Raw genomic sequence first — 17,223 nt, 5'->3', positions numbered from 1 at the left:
GAACAACTAAAGATAACAATAGGCAATACATTAACTAGTGTTAATTTCCTATTATTTTGTTTTGAAATTCTGTACCATTTTTTTTTTTTGGTTTTTAATAAAAAATTTTAAAAAACAAATCCATGTAAGCATGTATCAACCCATCATGTAGAACACTACAAAGATACACAATTTTCATTTGCCAATTATATCTTAATAAAAAAATATTATGCATAGGCCTTGGTTTCAATGCCCAGAGGGCACACCCCACACACACACTGGCACACACACTCACATATATTTCCAGCTGGTCCTGGGTAGCTGTGCAGAGGTCTTGGTGGTACCAGCTCTTGGCAGCACCCTAAGAGACTGTTACACGCTTCTACAACCTGTGTTTGTAGTAAACTGCAGACTATTTTAAAGAGGAAAACAAGGCACCCTAAAGATTTTCTCTGTGTGTTGAAGAATCTCATGAAATCAGTGAGATCCGAGCCTCCCTATTCCACCTTCCCTGGCACTTCATGACCTCTCCTAAGTCTCACTCATCTGTGCTGAGTTCTGTTGTTAACAGCCCTTTATTTTTATTGAAAATATAGGATCTCAATGTTACTTACATGCATGGACTGAGCTTGAACTTGAGATCATCCTGCCTCAGTTTCCAGAGTATTTTCTTGTGATTGAGTTTTAAATGATTTATTACAGAAACTAAAGTAATTTACCCTAATTTATATGTTTTGAAATTTTGTTTTAGTTTTAGTTTCTTTTTCTTCATCTTCTTCTTTTTCTTTATCCTTGAAATAAAATGGATTTGGGGAAATAAAGTAATTTAAACATTTTACACTGAAAGTCTAAGGAAAAGGGGCCCATAATGTTCCTTGTCTCCTGGTTCAGCCCATCATATTTTGACTCTAGCCAATTTCCTCCACACAAAGAATGCTTAAAGCATTTATGAATAATGTAGAAATATGGCTTCTCTGAAAAGGAGAGGGAGAAAACAAAAAATAGCTGCTTTCATTGGAGGCAGGAAGGAGGTTATGTCATCAGAGGTCAAACAGTGACACTATCTCAGTACAAACAATCATTCAACTTGAAGGCTCCATGTGAGCAATTACTCCAGCAAAGGAGCTGGAATGGAACAGTCTACCAGGACCCAAGGACAGGGACTGAAGTATCAAGAGTCATAGCTTTGGATCCCAGCACATCCCTGCCAGGATGCCCATAGAACACTCTGCCCGCTTGGCATCACTCTACACCTGACCCACTGAAGAACACAGGTTTAAAGAGTTGGGGTGCTACATGCCTGTAATACTAGCACTCTGGGAGGCTGAGGCAGGAGAATTGTACATTGAAGCCCAGCTTGGGCAATTTAGTGAGACCCTGTTTCAAAAAAACACAAAAAGGTAGGTGATGTAACTCAGTGTACATGTATTCAATCTCTAGTCCAGAGAAAGAAAGAGAAATAAGAGAGACAAAGAGACAGAGAAACAAAGACAGAGTGAAGAAAATTTGGGGGCAAATTCAAGTTATTCAACATATACAAACATTTCATTGCAAATGTAACAAGTACAAAACACATCTCTTGAGAAATCTAATACATTTCCATCACTAGTACATGAGCTAACAGCTGGCTGGAGGGAGTAGGTATGCACAGGGGGACCACTGAGCTAACAGCTAGATAAGCCTTTCAAGCTGGTCAGTGGACCTGATATTTTAAAACTTGATATTAGAACTGAATTAATTTCCTAGAGCTCATGACCTCACTTCAGGTAATAGATGCAAACTTGGTTTGCCAGATGTCTTCACCCTCCAAGGACATTCAGTTCTCTTTATACTTCTAAAATTAAAATTATTTCACACTAAAGCTTTAATTTCTTTTTTGCAATAACCACTATCTACTCATATCTCAAAAACATAGTTAAGAGTCTACTCACTGCAGAATATCTTTAGAAGCCACCAAAGGAGGGCGAGACAGTCACTGATAGGTGATGTTGCTTTTCATTCACTGTGTATCCCTTGGATATATTCCTGACCCAGCACACCGACGACAGGTTAATTTCTTTTCCTGGGCAGCTAAAGAGCTACCGGAACACAACTACTATAACACTAGATTCTAATGCCCAAGTCCCAGTCCTGCTCAGCTCTCTAATTCACAAACCCAGGGCTGCCTCCACTGCTACATGATAGCCTTTGCAAGAAAATATTTTTGTACATTTTAATCATACCTCAACCAATGACTGACAGCAGGCAGAGGGAGTAGGAGTAGGGAAGAACTGGTGGGCCAACAGCTATACCATCATGTCAAGATCAGCCAGGTGGACTCAATAGTTCAAAATCTGGCATCATTATCATTAAACTTCACATAATCAAGTCTTGGTATTCATCTGTGTTATACACTGACTAAACACTTGATGATAAAGTACGTAGTGAGTAGAAAGACAACAAGAAAACTGACTTTTTTTTTTTTTTGAGACAGGGTCTAATTCTGTAGTTCAGGCTAGTTTTGAACTCACTATGTAGCCCAAGCTGGCCTGAAACTCCTACTGATCCTCCTGCCTCGGCTCCCCTAGTGCTAGGATTATAGGCATATCTGTCAAAACCTGACATTTTTTTAAAAGCCCTAGTAGGCATGATGGCACACACCAGTAGTATCAGAATCTCTCAAAGACAGAGGACAGGAGGATGACAAGTTTGAGCCCCAACCCAGCAACCCAGGGACTTGGCACAACTGTTTCAAAATAAAAATAATCATTTAAAAAAGCTGGGGATATAGTTCAATGTAAAGACATGGGCACAAGAGAGAACAGCCCATGCTTAAATAGTCTGAGGCTTCTGGGAAGATGGCAAAGTGGTGAACAGCAGAGAAAGAGCCTAAGATTTGGTGTCCAGACACTAGATTATAGCAATGTGAGGAATAGAAGGAGGGAAATAGGTTCTGAGGACCCGGCAAGGATCTGAAGCAAAAAGTGAAGCCCAGAGGAAATAAAAGAGAAAGATTTCAACACAGAAGAGGCAAGCAGCACTTTCTCCCTGAGCCCTGACTCACTATGTGCAGACCCACAGTGACAACTGGTAACCGCAAAGACTGCCACAGAGAAATGCACCAGTGGAACTGAGCAGTAGGCACTGTGGACTGCAATAGCTGGTGAATTATTCAGGTTGAGATGTCCTCCAGAAAGGGTGACTGGCCAGTAGCTATCTTAAAGAGGGGCCAACTGAGCTCAGAACTCAGAGCAGCTGTGAGCTGTCTCCATTTAGTAGCTTCCAATGTCAGAGTGAGGCAATACCAATTCAAGTTGGCAGGAGGTCAAGGAACCAAGTTCAGGCCAGCAAGAGGCACATGGAGTATTGCAGGCTGAATGAATCAGGTTCCAGCCTCGAAGCCAAAAACCAGCCTGAACTTTAGTGGAACTACAGGTGCAGGCTTGCTGGGATTATGCAGTACCTGACTGTATATTTATGGCTGGCTTGGTGGGATTAATCAACATGGATCTGGGCTTTCTCTGCCCGCTCTTGTCTACCAGTGACAGCAAAGGCACAACCTGAAGTGGATGGACATTTTGTCTTCTTTTTGTTTTCTCTTTATTGTTTGTTTTTTTTTTTTAATATATATAAATGTGGTGGGCTGGGTATTTAGCTCAGCGGCATAAGCACCTGCCTTGCAAGCAGGCGGTCGTGAGTTCAATCCCTGGTACCGATAAAAAGTTAAAAAATTTTATCAGGATACCAAGGGAAAAAAAAAGTTTAAAAAAAAGAAAAAGAAATATATATAAATGTGAACATTTTCTGATTTTTGTTGTTGTTCTGTTCTTATTTTTATTTCTTCCTTCTCTCCTGTCTCCTTCACCAGTTTCCCAAAGTTCATGAACTCTTCCCTTACCCTCCAGCCTTGCTTTTAGTCCCTTCCCTTTCTATTTCTCTAGTTTGCCCCCAATTCCCCTGAGGGTAAAATCACCATATTAAGAGCATATTTACTGTGTACAACTTTCTAGTTTGTTTTAGACTTTGTTATATAATCAGAAATACACTTGATATAATTAAAGGTGGCAATTAAGTTACCATAGTCTGTCATCTTTTAGTCTGTATCTGATGCTCTTGTTATTGCTGACTGTACAACATGACGTAACTGTTTTATTCAGTTGTTCTTCCTGGTATGCCAAGACTGAGATTGTCTAAGGGTCCTAAAAAATACTATAGGCTAGTGCCAAAGAACCAAGGGATAGACCAAACAGGCAGCAACTTCTCATCACCAATAAATTGAAAAGATACAATCTTGCAACAGACACAAAAGCCATCCCTAGAAGACATCCCTGAGAAGCAGTCACATCCTAAGGGTTCTAAATAATAGCAATAAAGCTGCTTTCCATGAGCAATTTATAAGCATCAAACTAGAAAGTAAACTAAAAAAGAAAAAAAAAGAAGCTGGGATTTAGCTCAGTGCCAAGAAAGAAAGAAAATGAAAAATAAAAAGAGGACACTTGGGGCTGGGGATTTAGCTCAGCAGCATGAGAACCTGACTTGCAAGCAGGTGGTTGTGAGTTCAATCCCCGGTACTGATTTAAAAAAAAAAAAGGGGGGGGGGGGCTGGGGATTTAGCTCAGTGGCATAAGCACCTGCCTTGCAAGCAGGCGGTCATGAGTTCAACCCCTGGTACCGATAAAAATGAAAAAGACAAAAAAAATTAAAAAAAAAAAAAAAAAACCTGTTCACAGACGTAACAAACAGCAGGAAACTGTCCATGCATGCAAAAAGAATTTGACATATATATATAAGCAAGGCACACAGAACTCTAATCAACCATGGTAAAAAAAAAAAAAAAAAAAAAAAAAAAAAAAAAAAAAAAAAAAACCTATACCAGGCATATAATAATCAAGATTCTGGACATTCAACAAGAGAACAGAATATTAAAAGCTGTTAGAGAAAATAAACAAATCACCTATGAAGGAAAGCCCATCAGAAACACAACTGACTTCTCAACACAAACCCTCAAGTCAAGGGAAGCTTGAAGTAAACTATTTCAAGCCCTAAAAGAAAATAATCTCCAACCCTGATTGATGTGCCCCACAAAACTATCTTTCAAAATTGATGAAGAAAAAGGATACTTCCGTGACAAAAAATACCTGAGGAAATCCATGACCACCAAACCTACACTCCAAAAGGTTCTAGACATTCTAGGACATTCTAGAAAAAGATCATGAGGACTACAACTTCATGAACACAAACAAAATGAATCCACTAGGAAAGCAAGTAATTAGAGGGGACATCAGTAACAGGAAAATAACATGACAAATATAAGTCAATACATATCAGTTATAAATAGTCTCAATTTACCCATCAAAAGAAACAGACTGGCAGAGTGAATCAAGAAGCTAAATCTAGGGGTTGAAGAGAGGGTAGAGAAATACAAAAAAAAGAAACAAGTTACATCACGTACATGTACATGTGATCATCTATGATGAATGTGATCATCATATATACTTGTCAATAAAATCTGATTATAAAAAGCAAGATCCAACAACATGCTACATTTAAGAAACACATTTAATTCAAAGAGAAATTCACAAACTGTAAGTCAAAGGATGGAAACAATATTCCATTCAACAGGAACCCAGAAACAAAAAAGCAGGGGTAACTATACTATTTGCAGACAAAGTGAATTTCAAGCCAAGACTGATTAAGACAAAGATCACTACATCCTTATAAAGGGAACAATTAAAGAGGATGACACATAAATAGTCCCACTCTTCTTCTGATCCAGTGGTTCCCAACCAAAGCAATTTCTCCTCAGAGGGAAAACTGAAAACTTTCTGGTTGTCACATCTGTCAGGAGTTAAAGAACTGCTAGGCATCTCAGTGGGCAGAAGCCAGAGGAGGCTGCTACGCCATGTGCTGCAGTCATGATGCACACCCCTGCCAAAGGCGTAGCAACCTGGGGCCATCTGAGCTTGAACCGGAACCTCCAAAACCATGATCCAAAACAAATCTTTTCTCCTTGTAATTGAACTGTTTTAACTATTTTGTTACAGTGACAAAAAAAAAAAAAAAAAAAGTCTGATAAAAATACAGAACTCTAAAACTGGAAAGAACTTTGGAGTCTTTTCTAGTCGAGGCACAGTTAGAGAACCAAGGCCCAGAGCAATAGTCATGTGGCCAAGTTCCTAGAAGAAATGACCATCAGCTGGCCTGGAATTAGAACCATCTTTACTACCCCAAATATGTGGTACACCCAGGTGCTCAGTTACTAAATCAGTATTTTGTTCTGTAGGTGTTCTTTCTCATTACAACATACAATTCAACACCCAAGATTGTTATGAAGAGTTATTCACACTCCTTCTCATCCACACTCTCCTTCCCCAAAAGGTTGCAGGAAGGGGAGAAGCAGGTAACATACTAACAGGACCAAGAGACTCCACAGTTTTTCAGTGGTTTCCAGGGCAGTGCACACCTATGCAAAAGTTTCTAAATCAACAAATGAACTCTCCTATGAGGAAATGGGCATGTGCATCTCCCTCCATGCACCAGGGACAGTGGCTTTCTTACCATGTCAGAGGAGCCCAACCAATGTCAAACTCAGGGAGAATCGTTGTCACTTTACTGAATCATAACCCAAACTTCTATTCTTAAACAAACGATGAATAGACGTGTGTTCTCGAATTAAAGTACAAACACGTTAGTCCACTGGCATGTTGAAAAGTTCATCATTAAAACAGCTCTGCCTTAAAGACAGAGGGCAAAAGGCAGAGATTTGCCCTTTCACAAATAAAAGACTCACCAGAATATTTCAAAATCTAGGTATTTTAGAAGTGAATTTAATAATGTATAGAGGTCAAAAGGTGTGACACAAGGTGTGAGGCAAAAATGCGATGTGAATGGAAAGATCTTACATAAAACATTATGCAGAGGAACCAGGGCAGGCCTCTAGGAAAATAATCATAGCTTCAAAAGAGTCAAGGTAAGATTCTTCAAGTCAACCGGACCTGTTTCAGTGGGTGCAGGAGAACTTCTAAAATGCTGCAAGGTTGTTATTAATTTCTATGTCACCTGAGAGCGATGTCTAAACATTGACTCCCATCCCACCAAAAGACCAAGGATTACCAGTACTGTCTCTTATTTCATACCCCCTGCTACATTTCATCCAACATGATGTGTCATACTAATACCTCCTACTTAGAAGGCACAAGACTGGCTTCATGACTGGCTCCACTTTCAGTGTGGGAGACACACAAATGAAATGGTACCAAGAAGCATTGAGCACAAAACAAGATTCACCTGCTCAGCTTCCTGGAATGTCACAGGTCTTTAAATATATGACTTAATAGTATGAAGATAGCTGTCAAAAAACAATATGACCTGAACAGAGACACTCTGTATTAGGTATGCAGACACTCATAGTCTTCATCCAGTCTAAGGAAAGTCCTTGTTAAAAAAAAAAAAAAAGGCAGCAGTTAGTAGTTATCCCCTTTCTACTAATGTGGGCCTCTAATCCACCTTCCCAGGGGATGGATTTAAGTGAAAGAAGACTCTGTGAACAACATGAGAGGCTAATCAATAACACAACAGTATCCCTGCACACCAGACGTCTACTGTGACATGCTGGGGCATCATGCTGTTATATGAACCATAAAGCTGTCCTTGTGGTCAATCTTTGCATCAGCAGATGTCTAATGCAATGAATCATGTTAAAATAACAATCTATACAGCAAAGCTACCTCCAACCCAGAGGACCTCATGATAGGCAAGCACTATACAAGGAGCCACCTCCTTAGTCCTATGTTTTAAAATTAGAGGGCCCGCATGCCTACTCAAATCTGAATACATAAATAACCAATCAGCAACAACAACATAAACATTTACATTATACTATTATTTGTAACACTGAAAAACTAAACACCAAAACGTTTAACAATTGGGCTGGGGGTAAGTAATAATGACATAGTATCATGATGGAATAAACTAAATGTATTTAAATATTATAACATCATGAAAATGCTTATGACAAATGCTAAACAAAACAATACTGATAATAAGGGCCACGGATATAGCTCAATGGCACAGTGCCTGCCTGGCAAGTACAAGATTATGAGTTTGATCCCCAATATCCCCACCTCCAAAAAATACTGATACAAGTTCAAGTAAGTAATGGGTGATGAGGATAATGGAAGCTATCTCTGGCATCATTCTGTGTTTCATACTTTCCAGTAATTTTTATCATAAATATAGACAATTTTCATAGAAAAGGTGAAATCTCTGCTTTTTAAAGAAACAGCATTTAATGTTCAGATAATAAGCATGAAAAGCTTTCCACTTCCTCACTCCCCCAAATCCCACAAGACAAAAAAAACCTAGTCTAGGAGTCTGTTTCTATGGCAACACATTTCCCCTCTTAAATGTATGAGAAGACTAATGAAACTGGAACTATTTTTACTCTACCATAACACGGACTCGACTTGAGTCACTTGTATCAGGCTACTTCTGTTCGTAGATTGGGCTCAGAACCCAGAAACCTGGTTGCTCAGAGGGGCTAAACTGGAGTCTTCTTGGTTCCAGTGCTGCATTTAATGAAGCCCATGCTCTCTCATATAAGCTAGGAAATTCACAGGGCACTTGCACCGTAAGAAAGACCTTTTCTCAAATTCCTCCTCTGTCTGCAGCAGTGCCTCTGATTCGACTCCTCATTCCCACTTTCAGAGCAACAAAGTCAATTCCTATTCCAAAATGCTATTCTTTGAGCAAAAATAATTTTCTTTTTCAAATTAGTGGTTGTACTCAAACCGGTTTCCATTACATTACCTCTGCCATTTACAGCTATTTTGAACAAAAGCTTCACACTAAGAATAGTGGTTTCCTTCCTGTTTTTCCTCTGAGAGCTTATGTCAGTCATCACATGTTATCAACAACAACAAAAAGACAGCAATGTCCCTTCCCTCAGGAGCTTCATCCAGCAGCATAATAGGTCACCAGCTTACACAGAAAATTCTGTAAGATATTATTTTAATGCACAAGAATAAAACAATCATCTAAACAATATTAAGGCAAACTTTTTAACTCAAAACTAGAAATACTAGAAAACTCATTTCTAAACCCATATTCGGGAACTTCCAGTTAAACAAGAAAAGAGGAAGAAGTTAAACAAGAAAATTTATTGCATGCGCACATAAGGCAAACAAGGTGAAGTAACACTGTAGGATTAACATATAAACCCACAGCTACAGATGTAAGCTCTGAGGAAAGGCTTGGGAATTTATGATCTTCATCACCAGCAAGTACAGCTGGAGACAGCATGCATGACTCTCTGAAGAAAGGAAAAGACTATTTGTTCCAACCACTATGCTAGCACAGGCCTATCAGCTCCAGGCCCACCTATCCCTCCTGCATTTGCTTTACTATGCTTAGTGTATCATAAAACAACAGCATTTCACATTTGGTTTTTTAATGAGGAGAAATGACATGAAGCCTGAAGAATCCAGTTCTTATTTGGAACTTCAAAATTTCTTTTTGAAAGCTCTGATTTGATTTTTTAAAAAAATCAACAAAGTGTTCTCCAATTGGCTAATTCAGTATTTAGATAAACTATACTTTATATGTACTTAAAAACAAACCAGGATTTAAAAAAAAAAGCAACCCAGGATACTTATAGGGAATACACAAATTGAGGATAAAGTTATCCAGTTAACAAAATTGTCAGAGACTCCCTTAAAATTAATTTAAAATGAAAAGAAGCAGTCATAATAAAATCCTATTACACACTACCCAGTGATACACTACAATGGTAGGATCCCAGGGCAAGTTTCAGCCACACAAGAAGGAAGATGGGGGAAGAGGAGAATCGGTGGACAAACTTAGACAACCACCAGGGCAACCTTACGCTGACGGATGGCCACAGCAGAAGGTAGCTGAAGGTAGATTTGGCTCATCTCTGGGGCTTTCCACTGGGGAGAGACCTGCCGTTCAGTCATCAATGGCCCAGCACTCCTGTGGGGGAATACAGGATCCAGAAGAATGGGGTAGGGAAGGAGAAAGTACGGAAAAGGGAAGAGTCAAACATAGTAATGAGAGACTGTAATTACTAAACACGAGGCTTCACAAACGAATAGATGTACCTTTTAGGATATATCTTTGAAGCTGAAAAGAACAGTACTCTGGGAAGAGCTGAATATGCTTTTTTAAAATACTAAATTACATTTTAATTATATCTGTGAGTTATAACAATCCCTGCCAAGAGGAAATTACCTTTTCGTAGAAAAGGGAAAAGCAATGAAACCTATGTGGTATTTACAACTGATGACTTTACTCAGACAATGAATGTCCCTTATCTGTTGCCTCTACAGAAAGTAACAGCCGAAAAGCAGACATACTCACACTGCACTGAAACGTTCTGCTGGCCTAGTTCCACCAGTTCCATTAAGGGCTCATATGCAGGTGACCTGATTGACAAAAAAAGCACTTCTAGAAAGCACTGAATTTGTACCACAAACTCAAGCACTTCTATAATCAAGAAGAAAACTAGTAGCAGGCACTTGGGAAGCTCTTCCTTCAAATGGAGCAGAAGCAACGTTCCTTATACACAAAATATTTTTCTGCCTAGTGTAGAAGAAAATAAAGCCAGTGATTTCACTTCCTTCACCCAGTCTTCACCTACTGAAATTGCAACTGGGGACTATCGACCACCAACTAAAAGGCTAGTAAACATCAGCCCAGATAGAATGGTGCATACCTGCAATCCCAGCAGAGAGGCTGAGACAGCAGGATCAAAAGTTGGAGCCCAAGTCGGGCATAGTGGCGCTCCTGTAATCCCAGCACTTAGGAGGCTGAGACAAGCTGATTGTTGCAAGTTCAAGACCAGCCTGGGCTACAAAGTGAACCCAAGGCCAGCCTGAACTACATAGCAAGGCCTTGTCTCAAAAAGGAAAAAAATAAGTTGGAGTCCAATCTGGGCAACGTAGCAATTTAGTGAGACCCTCTCTCAAAGTATAAGTAATAAATAAATAAATGGCTGGCTGGCTGTGGATAGAGCTCAGTATGAAAGCCCTGGGTTAAATATCCAGTACTGGGTGTATGGGGAGAGTTAAAATGATGTGCAACACAAAGAAAGTTAGCCCCATAACAATGACCTTCACTATCAATTAAAAACTACACTGTACATTATTTAAGGCCACCATCCTCAAACTGTCCATCTTCCAGCTACAAGTGGGGAAGTCCAATGTAAATATACCTTGTCTAAGCCTTTGACTTCCCAGAATTGACAGGGTAGGAACTTATTTTCTGAGTAATCAAAAGATAAATTGCTCCTGGAAGCAACCAATGGTCAAATACAAATTCAACAGAAGCTAATTTGCCTAGTCTCGTGCCATAATTATACAGGTCATGACTGAGCTGTTATATTACTTTCTGGGACTAAATGTTGTTTCCATAACAGTCTCATAAGGCTTCCAAAGCACAGGAAGTTGTCTGTGTCTCAAAACCTTATCTCTTGTCCCTAATCATTTAAATAAGGAGAAAGGATCAAGTCCTAGAGATGTTTTAAGTGCCTGTGTGTCTCTGCCTGTGCTTGCATCCTTCCTTGCTCCACTCTTTGTCACAGGGAACTATACCTCCCGGCTTCCCTGTCAACTGATTTCTGGATAAATTCCCTCAAGGGGAGGTAGTGCTAGGCATAAGAGGCAAGAAGGGACAGGGTTCTTGCTCTTACTTGGCCTGGGTTCCAGTGGCCATGGACAACTCCTCTTTCCATACTTCTAGTTCACACCAGTTGGCTAAGGCTTCTGCTCTTCTATCTTCCATTGGGGCAGAGTATTGCTGATCCTGTGGGTACCTCTTCAGTCTTGGTTAGTTCCTGGCACTTATCTTACCATTATAGTCCATTCCCTGTATTATATTCCTTCTGCTTATATGAGTTACAGTGGCTTTTCATTTCCCTGTCTGGTCCCTTACTGAGGGGACCTTCAAATAGGGACTTCAAAACACATTTGAAAACTTTATCTTTTGGAAAATAATTTTCCAAAGAATTAAAGCAGTTATTCAGATAATGAATGAAAGATTTCTTCCAGTAGGGAACAAAAGATTTATGGATGATAAAATCCACTCATCTATTCAAACAAAAATGTACTGATGGCGTGGTCCTGTCAAGCCCTACTCGTTGCTGGGAAGACTACAATGGACAAAACAGGCCCAACCCTGTCCTCATGGGCTTATATTCTACTGGACATGCCCTGTGTAGCAAATCATGATTCTGAAGTCAGACAACACAGGAACAGTCTTCAGTGATAGAGGAATACAGTGAAAGTGTACTAACATTAAGCTGTTCTACTCTTTGTAGACTTGGTTCCTACCTTTTAAATGTGGTATGCTGAATTGTTAAAGTTCCAAGGGCCAATACAGACATTCTTCAAAGTTTGAATCTATTTAAACTGGCCAGTTATGCAAACAGAAGTAACCACTGTGGTAAGGACTGAAGCAGACAATTACAAAAGTTAGGCATTATATACCTAGACTGATACATGTGTTATATGCAGATTTTTGCTAGGATCCTCTTCACAGGGAATATCACTTGGAAGAAGAGAGACTGACTCAAGTTTTGTTTTTGTTTTTGCGGTACCAGTGATCGAACTCACAACCTCACGCTTGCCAGGTAGGCGCTTATGTCACTGAGCGAAATCCCCAGCCCAACTGACTCAATTTAATAAGCTACTTTATCCCTTCTCAGTGACACAGATAGACTTCATCAACATAACAAAGCTAGCTGCAATGTACATCATGAGTAGCATGTCACAGTCACCAATAACATGACATTATTTCCAAGACGGAATTTTCAGGCAGAAGAGCAGAAACAACCCATGACTCATGTGGTAAGCAGTTATACAGACAACTGTGCCCAAGAAAGCTGCCACCTACATACTAGAATGACATCAAATGCAAAATGCAGACAGAAAATCATTTTCTGATTCATCTGGAAACAAAAGATTTGTGCACAGTATACCCCAGAGGTAAGACTGCAGTTACCTTATAGATCCTAAGCATTTTATGCAACAATAAACATACATCAGATACTCAAAATTTAACCTGCTTGAGCACAAGACCATGTTCAGCCCCCGAAATCGCAACACTGGTTCCAGAAATGGTATAATATCTATGGTTGACACTTCATTAGATTTTTCTGAGATAAGTTAACGTGGCCTAGGGATTTAGCTCAGTGGCATAAGCGCCTGCCTGGCAAGAGCGAAGTAACGTGTTCAATCCTTGGTACCAAGGGAAAAAAAAAAGGTAAGTTAATGTGCCTATGAAGGTAAATTCCCATGGAGATCTTGTGGGTACAATATTCAGACTGTTCTTCCTACTAGCAAATTAGAAAGCGTTTCATGCTTGCAATACAATTCGTTTGAGTAGCAGGTAGACCCATAATACTATGCCGTTCATAATCACAGGGAGTCTAAGGCATGATGCATATTCAAAATCAGTGCCTTAAAGCAAGTCAACTATAGAGCTGGGATTTTAACCTTACTGGCCCTTAACTAGCTGCCAAGTTCTACCCAATACTCCACAACATGTAGTCAAAATACACATCCCCTCTCCACATACACATGACACAGCACAACCTGGAGTTCTGCGCATTCTGTCTCTTCTTCCTAAAATACAGTCTCCTAACCTCACCGGGCAAAGTCCTTCTTTATCCTTTAAAATACAGTCTAACTGTCTCTTTGAAATCATGGCTTCCAGAGGAAGATCTCTTTGCCTTCTTCAATGCTTTCATTTCTCCTTGTACAAGATGCCATAATAGTGATTCCTATGTTGTAACATTTATTTGTTTCAGCGTAAAGTCCTTGGAACTCAAGTCTTTATCTTTGATACCCTTTGATACCCTGGTACCCTGTCTGACTCAAAACAGGTGCTTCAGAAATATTTTTTGAAAATATATGTGTAGTGTAGGATCTTAGGCTTACAAAGAATTCTCCCTAAAGAAGGTATTTTGAACCTTTTTTCTCACCTCACAGAATATGTAAAAGACATAGAGAATAGGAAAGTATCTCCAGGTTCAACATGCTCATATTAAAAGACAATTTAATGGAGACTTTGATAATTACTTTCACTACTACTATGTCAATATAACCATGACTGTCAAATTAAGTCGTATTAGCTGCAAAAACTCAAAAAGTTATTTGATCTTGTCAAAAAAAGGTTTAATGGAAGCAAAATTCTTTCTGTTGTTTAAATCTGGTGGAACTTTCTTTAACCTTTCAAAAGGTGCCAAAGATAGAGCTAAAATAATAAAAATTTATATGAAAGTTTTGTTGTTTTTGGTACTAGGGATCAAACTCATGATCTCAGGCTTGCCAGGCAGGCACTTGTACCACTGAGCTATATCCCTGACCCTATATGAAAGTTTATAATGACACTTAACAAGCAATGATTTATCTGCCAATACAAAACAAATAAGAGGCAAACTAAAGATTAATTTATGTAAGTTAAAATTTACAACTACCACTAGCAAATCTTCAAAAGAAATTCCATGGTGTAATCTTTCCTACAAAATTGAAAAGTCAGAAAACATCCACAAACCATTCTCAAGGGTAATATAAAGTACATTTGCAAAAATGCTAGGCCTCCCATATAGAGGAAATGACTTTGGCTTAAAGACTAGGGAATTACCAACTGAGTCACTCTATCCGTGGCTTCCAGGAACCAAAGTACTATGAGGGAATATAGTCAAAAAATGAAAATAAAAAAAAAACCAACATAAAACAGGATAAACATTTGTAAAAAAAAAAAAGATGCTTACTTTTGAGTAACTCTTTACAAAGCACTTTCCTTTTAAACTGGGAAAATGAGACTGAAAAAGTTAAGTGCCATGTTGAAGATCAGAAAATTCCCATAAGCAAAGCAAAGTTTAGCTAGATAATATCCCATGAAGTCTCCAAGCCTTTTCATTACTCTGCCTCCTGCAATCCGGAAGGTGGGCTTACAATGCTGTGAATAGGCCTGAAACACTTTCTAAGATGACATTAATGAGAAAAGCAGCCTTTCAAATTACTTAAGAATCTCTGTTTCAGGATTCAGAATTTTATCATCAACAGGAAAGACTATAAGCAAGCAGCTACTAGTTCTCATTAAGAACTAGTTTTTAATACCAAGCAAGGGAAATTTGGAGGAAGAAGTAGTGAATCAATCTCTCTCTTCCATATGCTCGATTTTAGTGGAATAAGAGTAATATGAGAAATGCAGGGTTATTAATCATCAAAGTGGCATGTGATCCTCAAATGTAGCAATGCTCACTCCAATGGGCATTTACTGTGACTCAAGATCTGTCAAGCAAGAACATGGGGAATTTGAGTAAAGCCAAGGAACATTGCTAAGTCTTTTCATTTGTCTGTTTGAGACAGGATTTTACTCATTATCCGCCTGCCTCAGCTGTGTGCTGGGATTACACAAGTCCACCACTATACCCAGCACATTTCTAAATTTTAAAATGAATCTACTGACAAATCTGGCACAAGATCTAATAAGAATAAACCTCTAAGAAATTAGCCAACTCAACACAAATTGATTCTAAAGTACTTTTTTAAACTGAGTTTTTCCCAATGTAAAAATGCAAGACAAGAAGTTTGGGAATCTGCTTTCTTAATGACACGTTTCATTTACATTTATCTAATAGTAGAGGTCACAAGAATATGCTACGAGGTGTTTACATCAATGCATCATTTCTGTCCTCCTTATATAACCTTCTTCTAAAATAAATGGTAAGCCAGTGAAAACATCGATTAAGCAGCTACGTCCTTTCTTGAAATAGATAAATGAAAATATATTTGAATTTTTGTTTTATACTATATGCCCAATATACTACACGGCAACAATCCTGGCAAATCCACCCGGTTAGCAACAAAAATAAAGGAATTAAAAGCCCCCAAAATATAGCAACTTGCATCTGTAAATGTCAAGTGCAAACATTTCACCAATAACCAAGCTTGTCGATCATACTGATTTTTAGTTGTATTAAACCATTCATCGTTGAGGGCGAAAGAAACAAAGACTAAATGATTCTGCCAATTTACCAAAATCTCATTTCACCTTCAGAAATGTAATCACCATGGAAGCAACGAATCTGATGAATTCTTTGCTTCCTTTACTTTACTCCTTCAGCACGACAGCCCAAATCTGCTATTTTTCTGGCAACACATACACACACACACACACACACACACACACACACACGGCCTCCCTTGCACTCTACAAGCCAGGGCTACGCTGTCTTAGAAATCTGCACTGTGTCACTGCATAAGGCAATTTCCCGCTGCACACATTTAGAAGAAGAATGCCACCTAAGCACTCTGTCAGATCTCAACAGGGCTGAAAAATGACAGGAGTTGCTCGCGAAACAGCAGGCAACAACAATCACCACCTTTAAAAAACATTCAAGCAGTTTTCCCCTCCGTCATCTCACCTCCCTCTATGCCTTCTTGCGCGCTCTCTTTCTCTCTCTTTCTCTCTCTCTCTCTCTCTCTCTCTCTCTCACACACACACACACACACACACACACACACACACACTGCAGTTCATCCATAGCTTTGCGAGTGAATGACTGGCTAGCAGCGAGCAGAGTATTAAGATACATTCTTACTTGAATACGCCAGGCCACTTCCACCCCCACCCGTGCCTCAACCCCCATTCTACTCTGCCCCCTGCCCCCACCGACACGCACACGATCGCCCACACCAAACCCCAAGGCAGGCTCATCAGCCAGAGCATCAGGCGCTGCCATTTAGAGATGACTCGGGCGCGCTGAGCCCCGGAAGCCCCCTCCCCAGGCGCGGCCCCGCCAGGAGCGACGCGCTACCTTTAGACTGGCAGTCCGCGCAGAACTTGTTATCCTCCTCCAGCAGCAGGTTGGCCAGGACAGCCTGGTACCGGTCCACGTCCTTCACCGACTTGCCCGTCATAGCCAGGGTGCCGGCGGGGGCAGAGGGCGACGCGCCCCCCTCGCCCCCAGAGACCCTTGCCCCAGCCCAGGGGTGAGGACTCCCGGGCCCCCGCCCAGAACAGCTCCCTAGCGAGAGCGAACCTGCTTCTCGGGCCTAGTCCCGCGCCCCTGCTCTGTCAGCAGCGTTCGCCCCTCACTCCGCCGCCCCTCTGTGCGGCGCCCCCTGGCGGCCTCAAAGAAAGACCTGGGTCCGGCGGTGGTCGCTGGACCAGAGACCCTTGGCCCGGGCAAGAGTGCCCTCGGCCTGCTGGGTGCCGGGCACCGAGACGAACACCGGC

General features: G+C 40.2%; 1 protein-coding gene across 3 annotated transcripts in view; it reads right to left on the bottom strand.

Annotated features, from left to right (window-relative positions):
- Positions 1-16,984, bottom strand: part of Smap2 (small ArfGAP2) — a 45,963-nt gene extending 28,979 nt beyond the window's left edge. Inside the window, exons 1-3 of one of the 3 annotated variants that reach the window (XM_005000117.3) lie at positions 16,802-16,967; positions 10,336-10,400; positions 9,842-9,948 (exon numbers count right to left, since the gene is read on the bottom strand). In XM_005000117.3, coding sequence (XP_005000174.1) covers positions 9,842-9,932 — 91 coding nt within the window. In that variant the 5' untranslated portion in view covers positions 9,933-9,948; positions 10,336-10,400; positions 16,802-16,967. Of the gene's footprint in view, positions 1-9,841; positions 9,949-10,335; positions 10,401-16,801 lie in introns of all 3 variants that reach the window. The other 2 variants (XM_005000118.3, XM_003462279.5) reach the window with 2 other exon arrangements.
- Positions 16,985-17,223: the final 239 nt, after the last annotated feature.

This window comes from Cavia porcellus, unplaced genomic scaffold (assembly GCF_034190915.1).
Source record: "Cavia porcellus strain 051 isolate PalLab524CR breed Dunkin Hartley unplaced genomic scaffold, mCavPor4.1 scaffold_25, whole genome shotgun sequence".
NCBI classification, from domain to species: Eukaryota; Metazoa; Chordata; class Mammalia; order Rodentia; family Caviidae; genus Cavia; species Cavia porcellus.
This window is presented reverse-complemented; position numbering and strand designations above follow the sequence as displayed.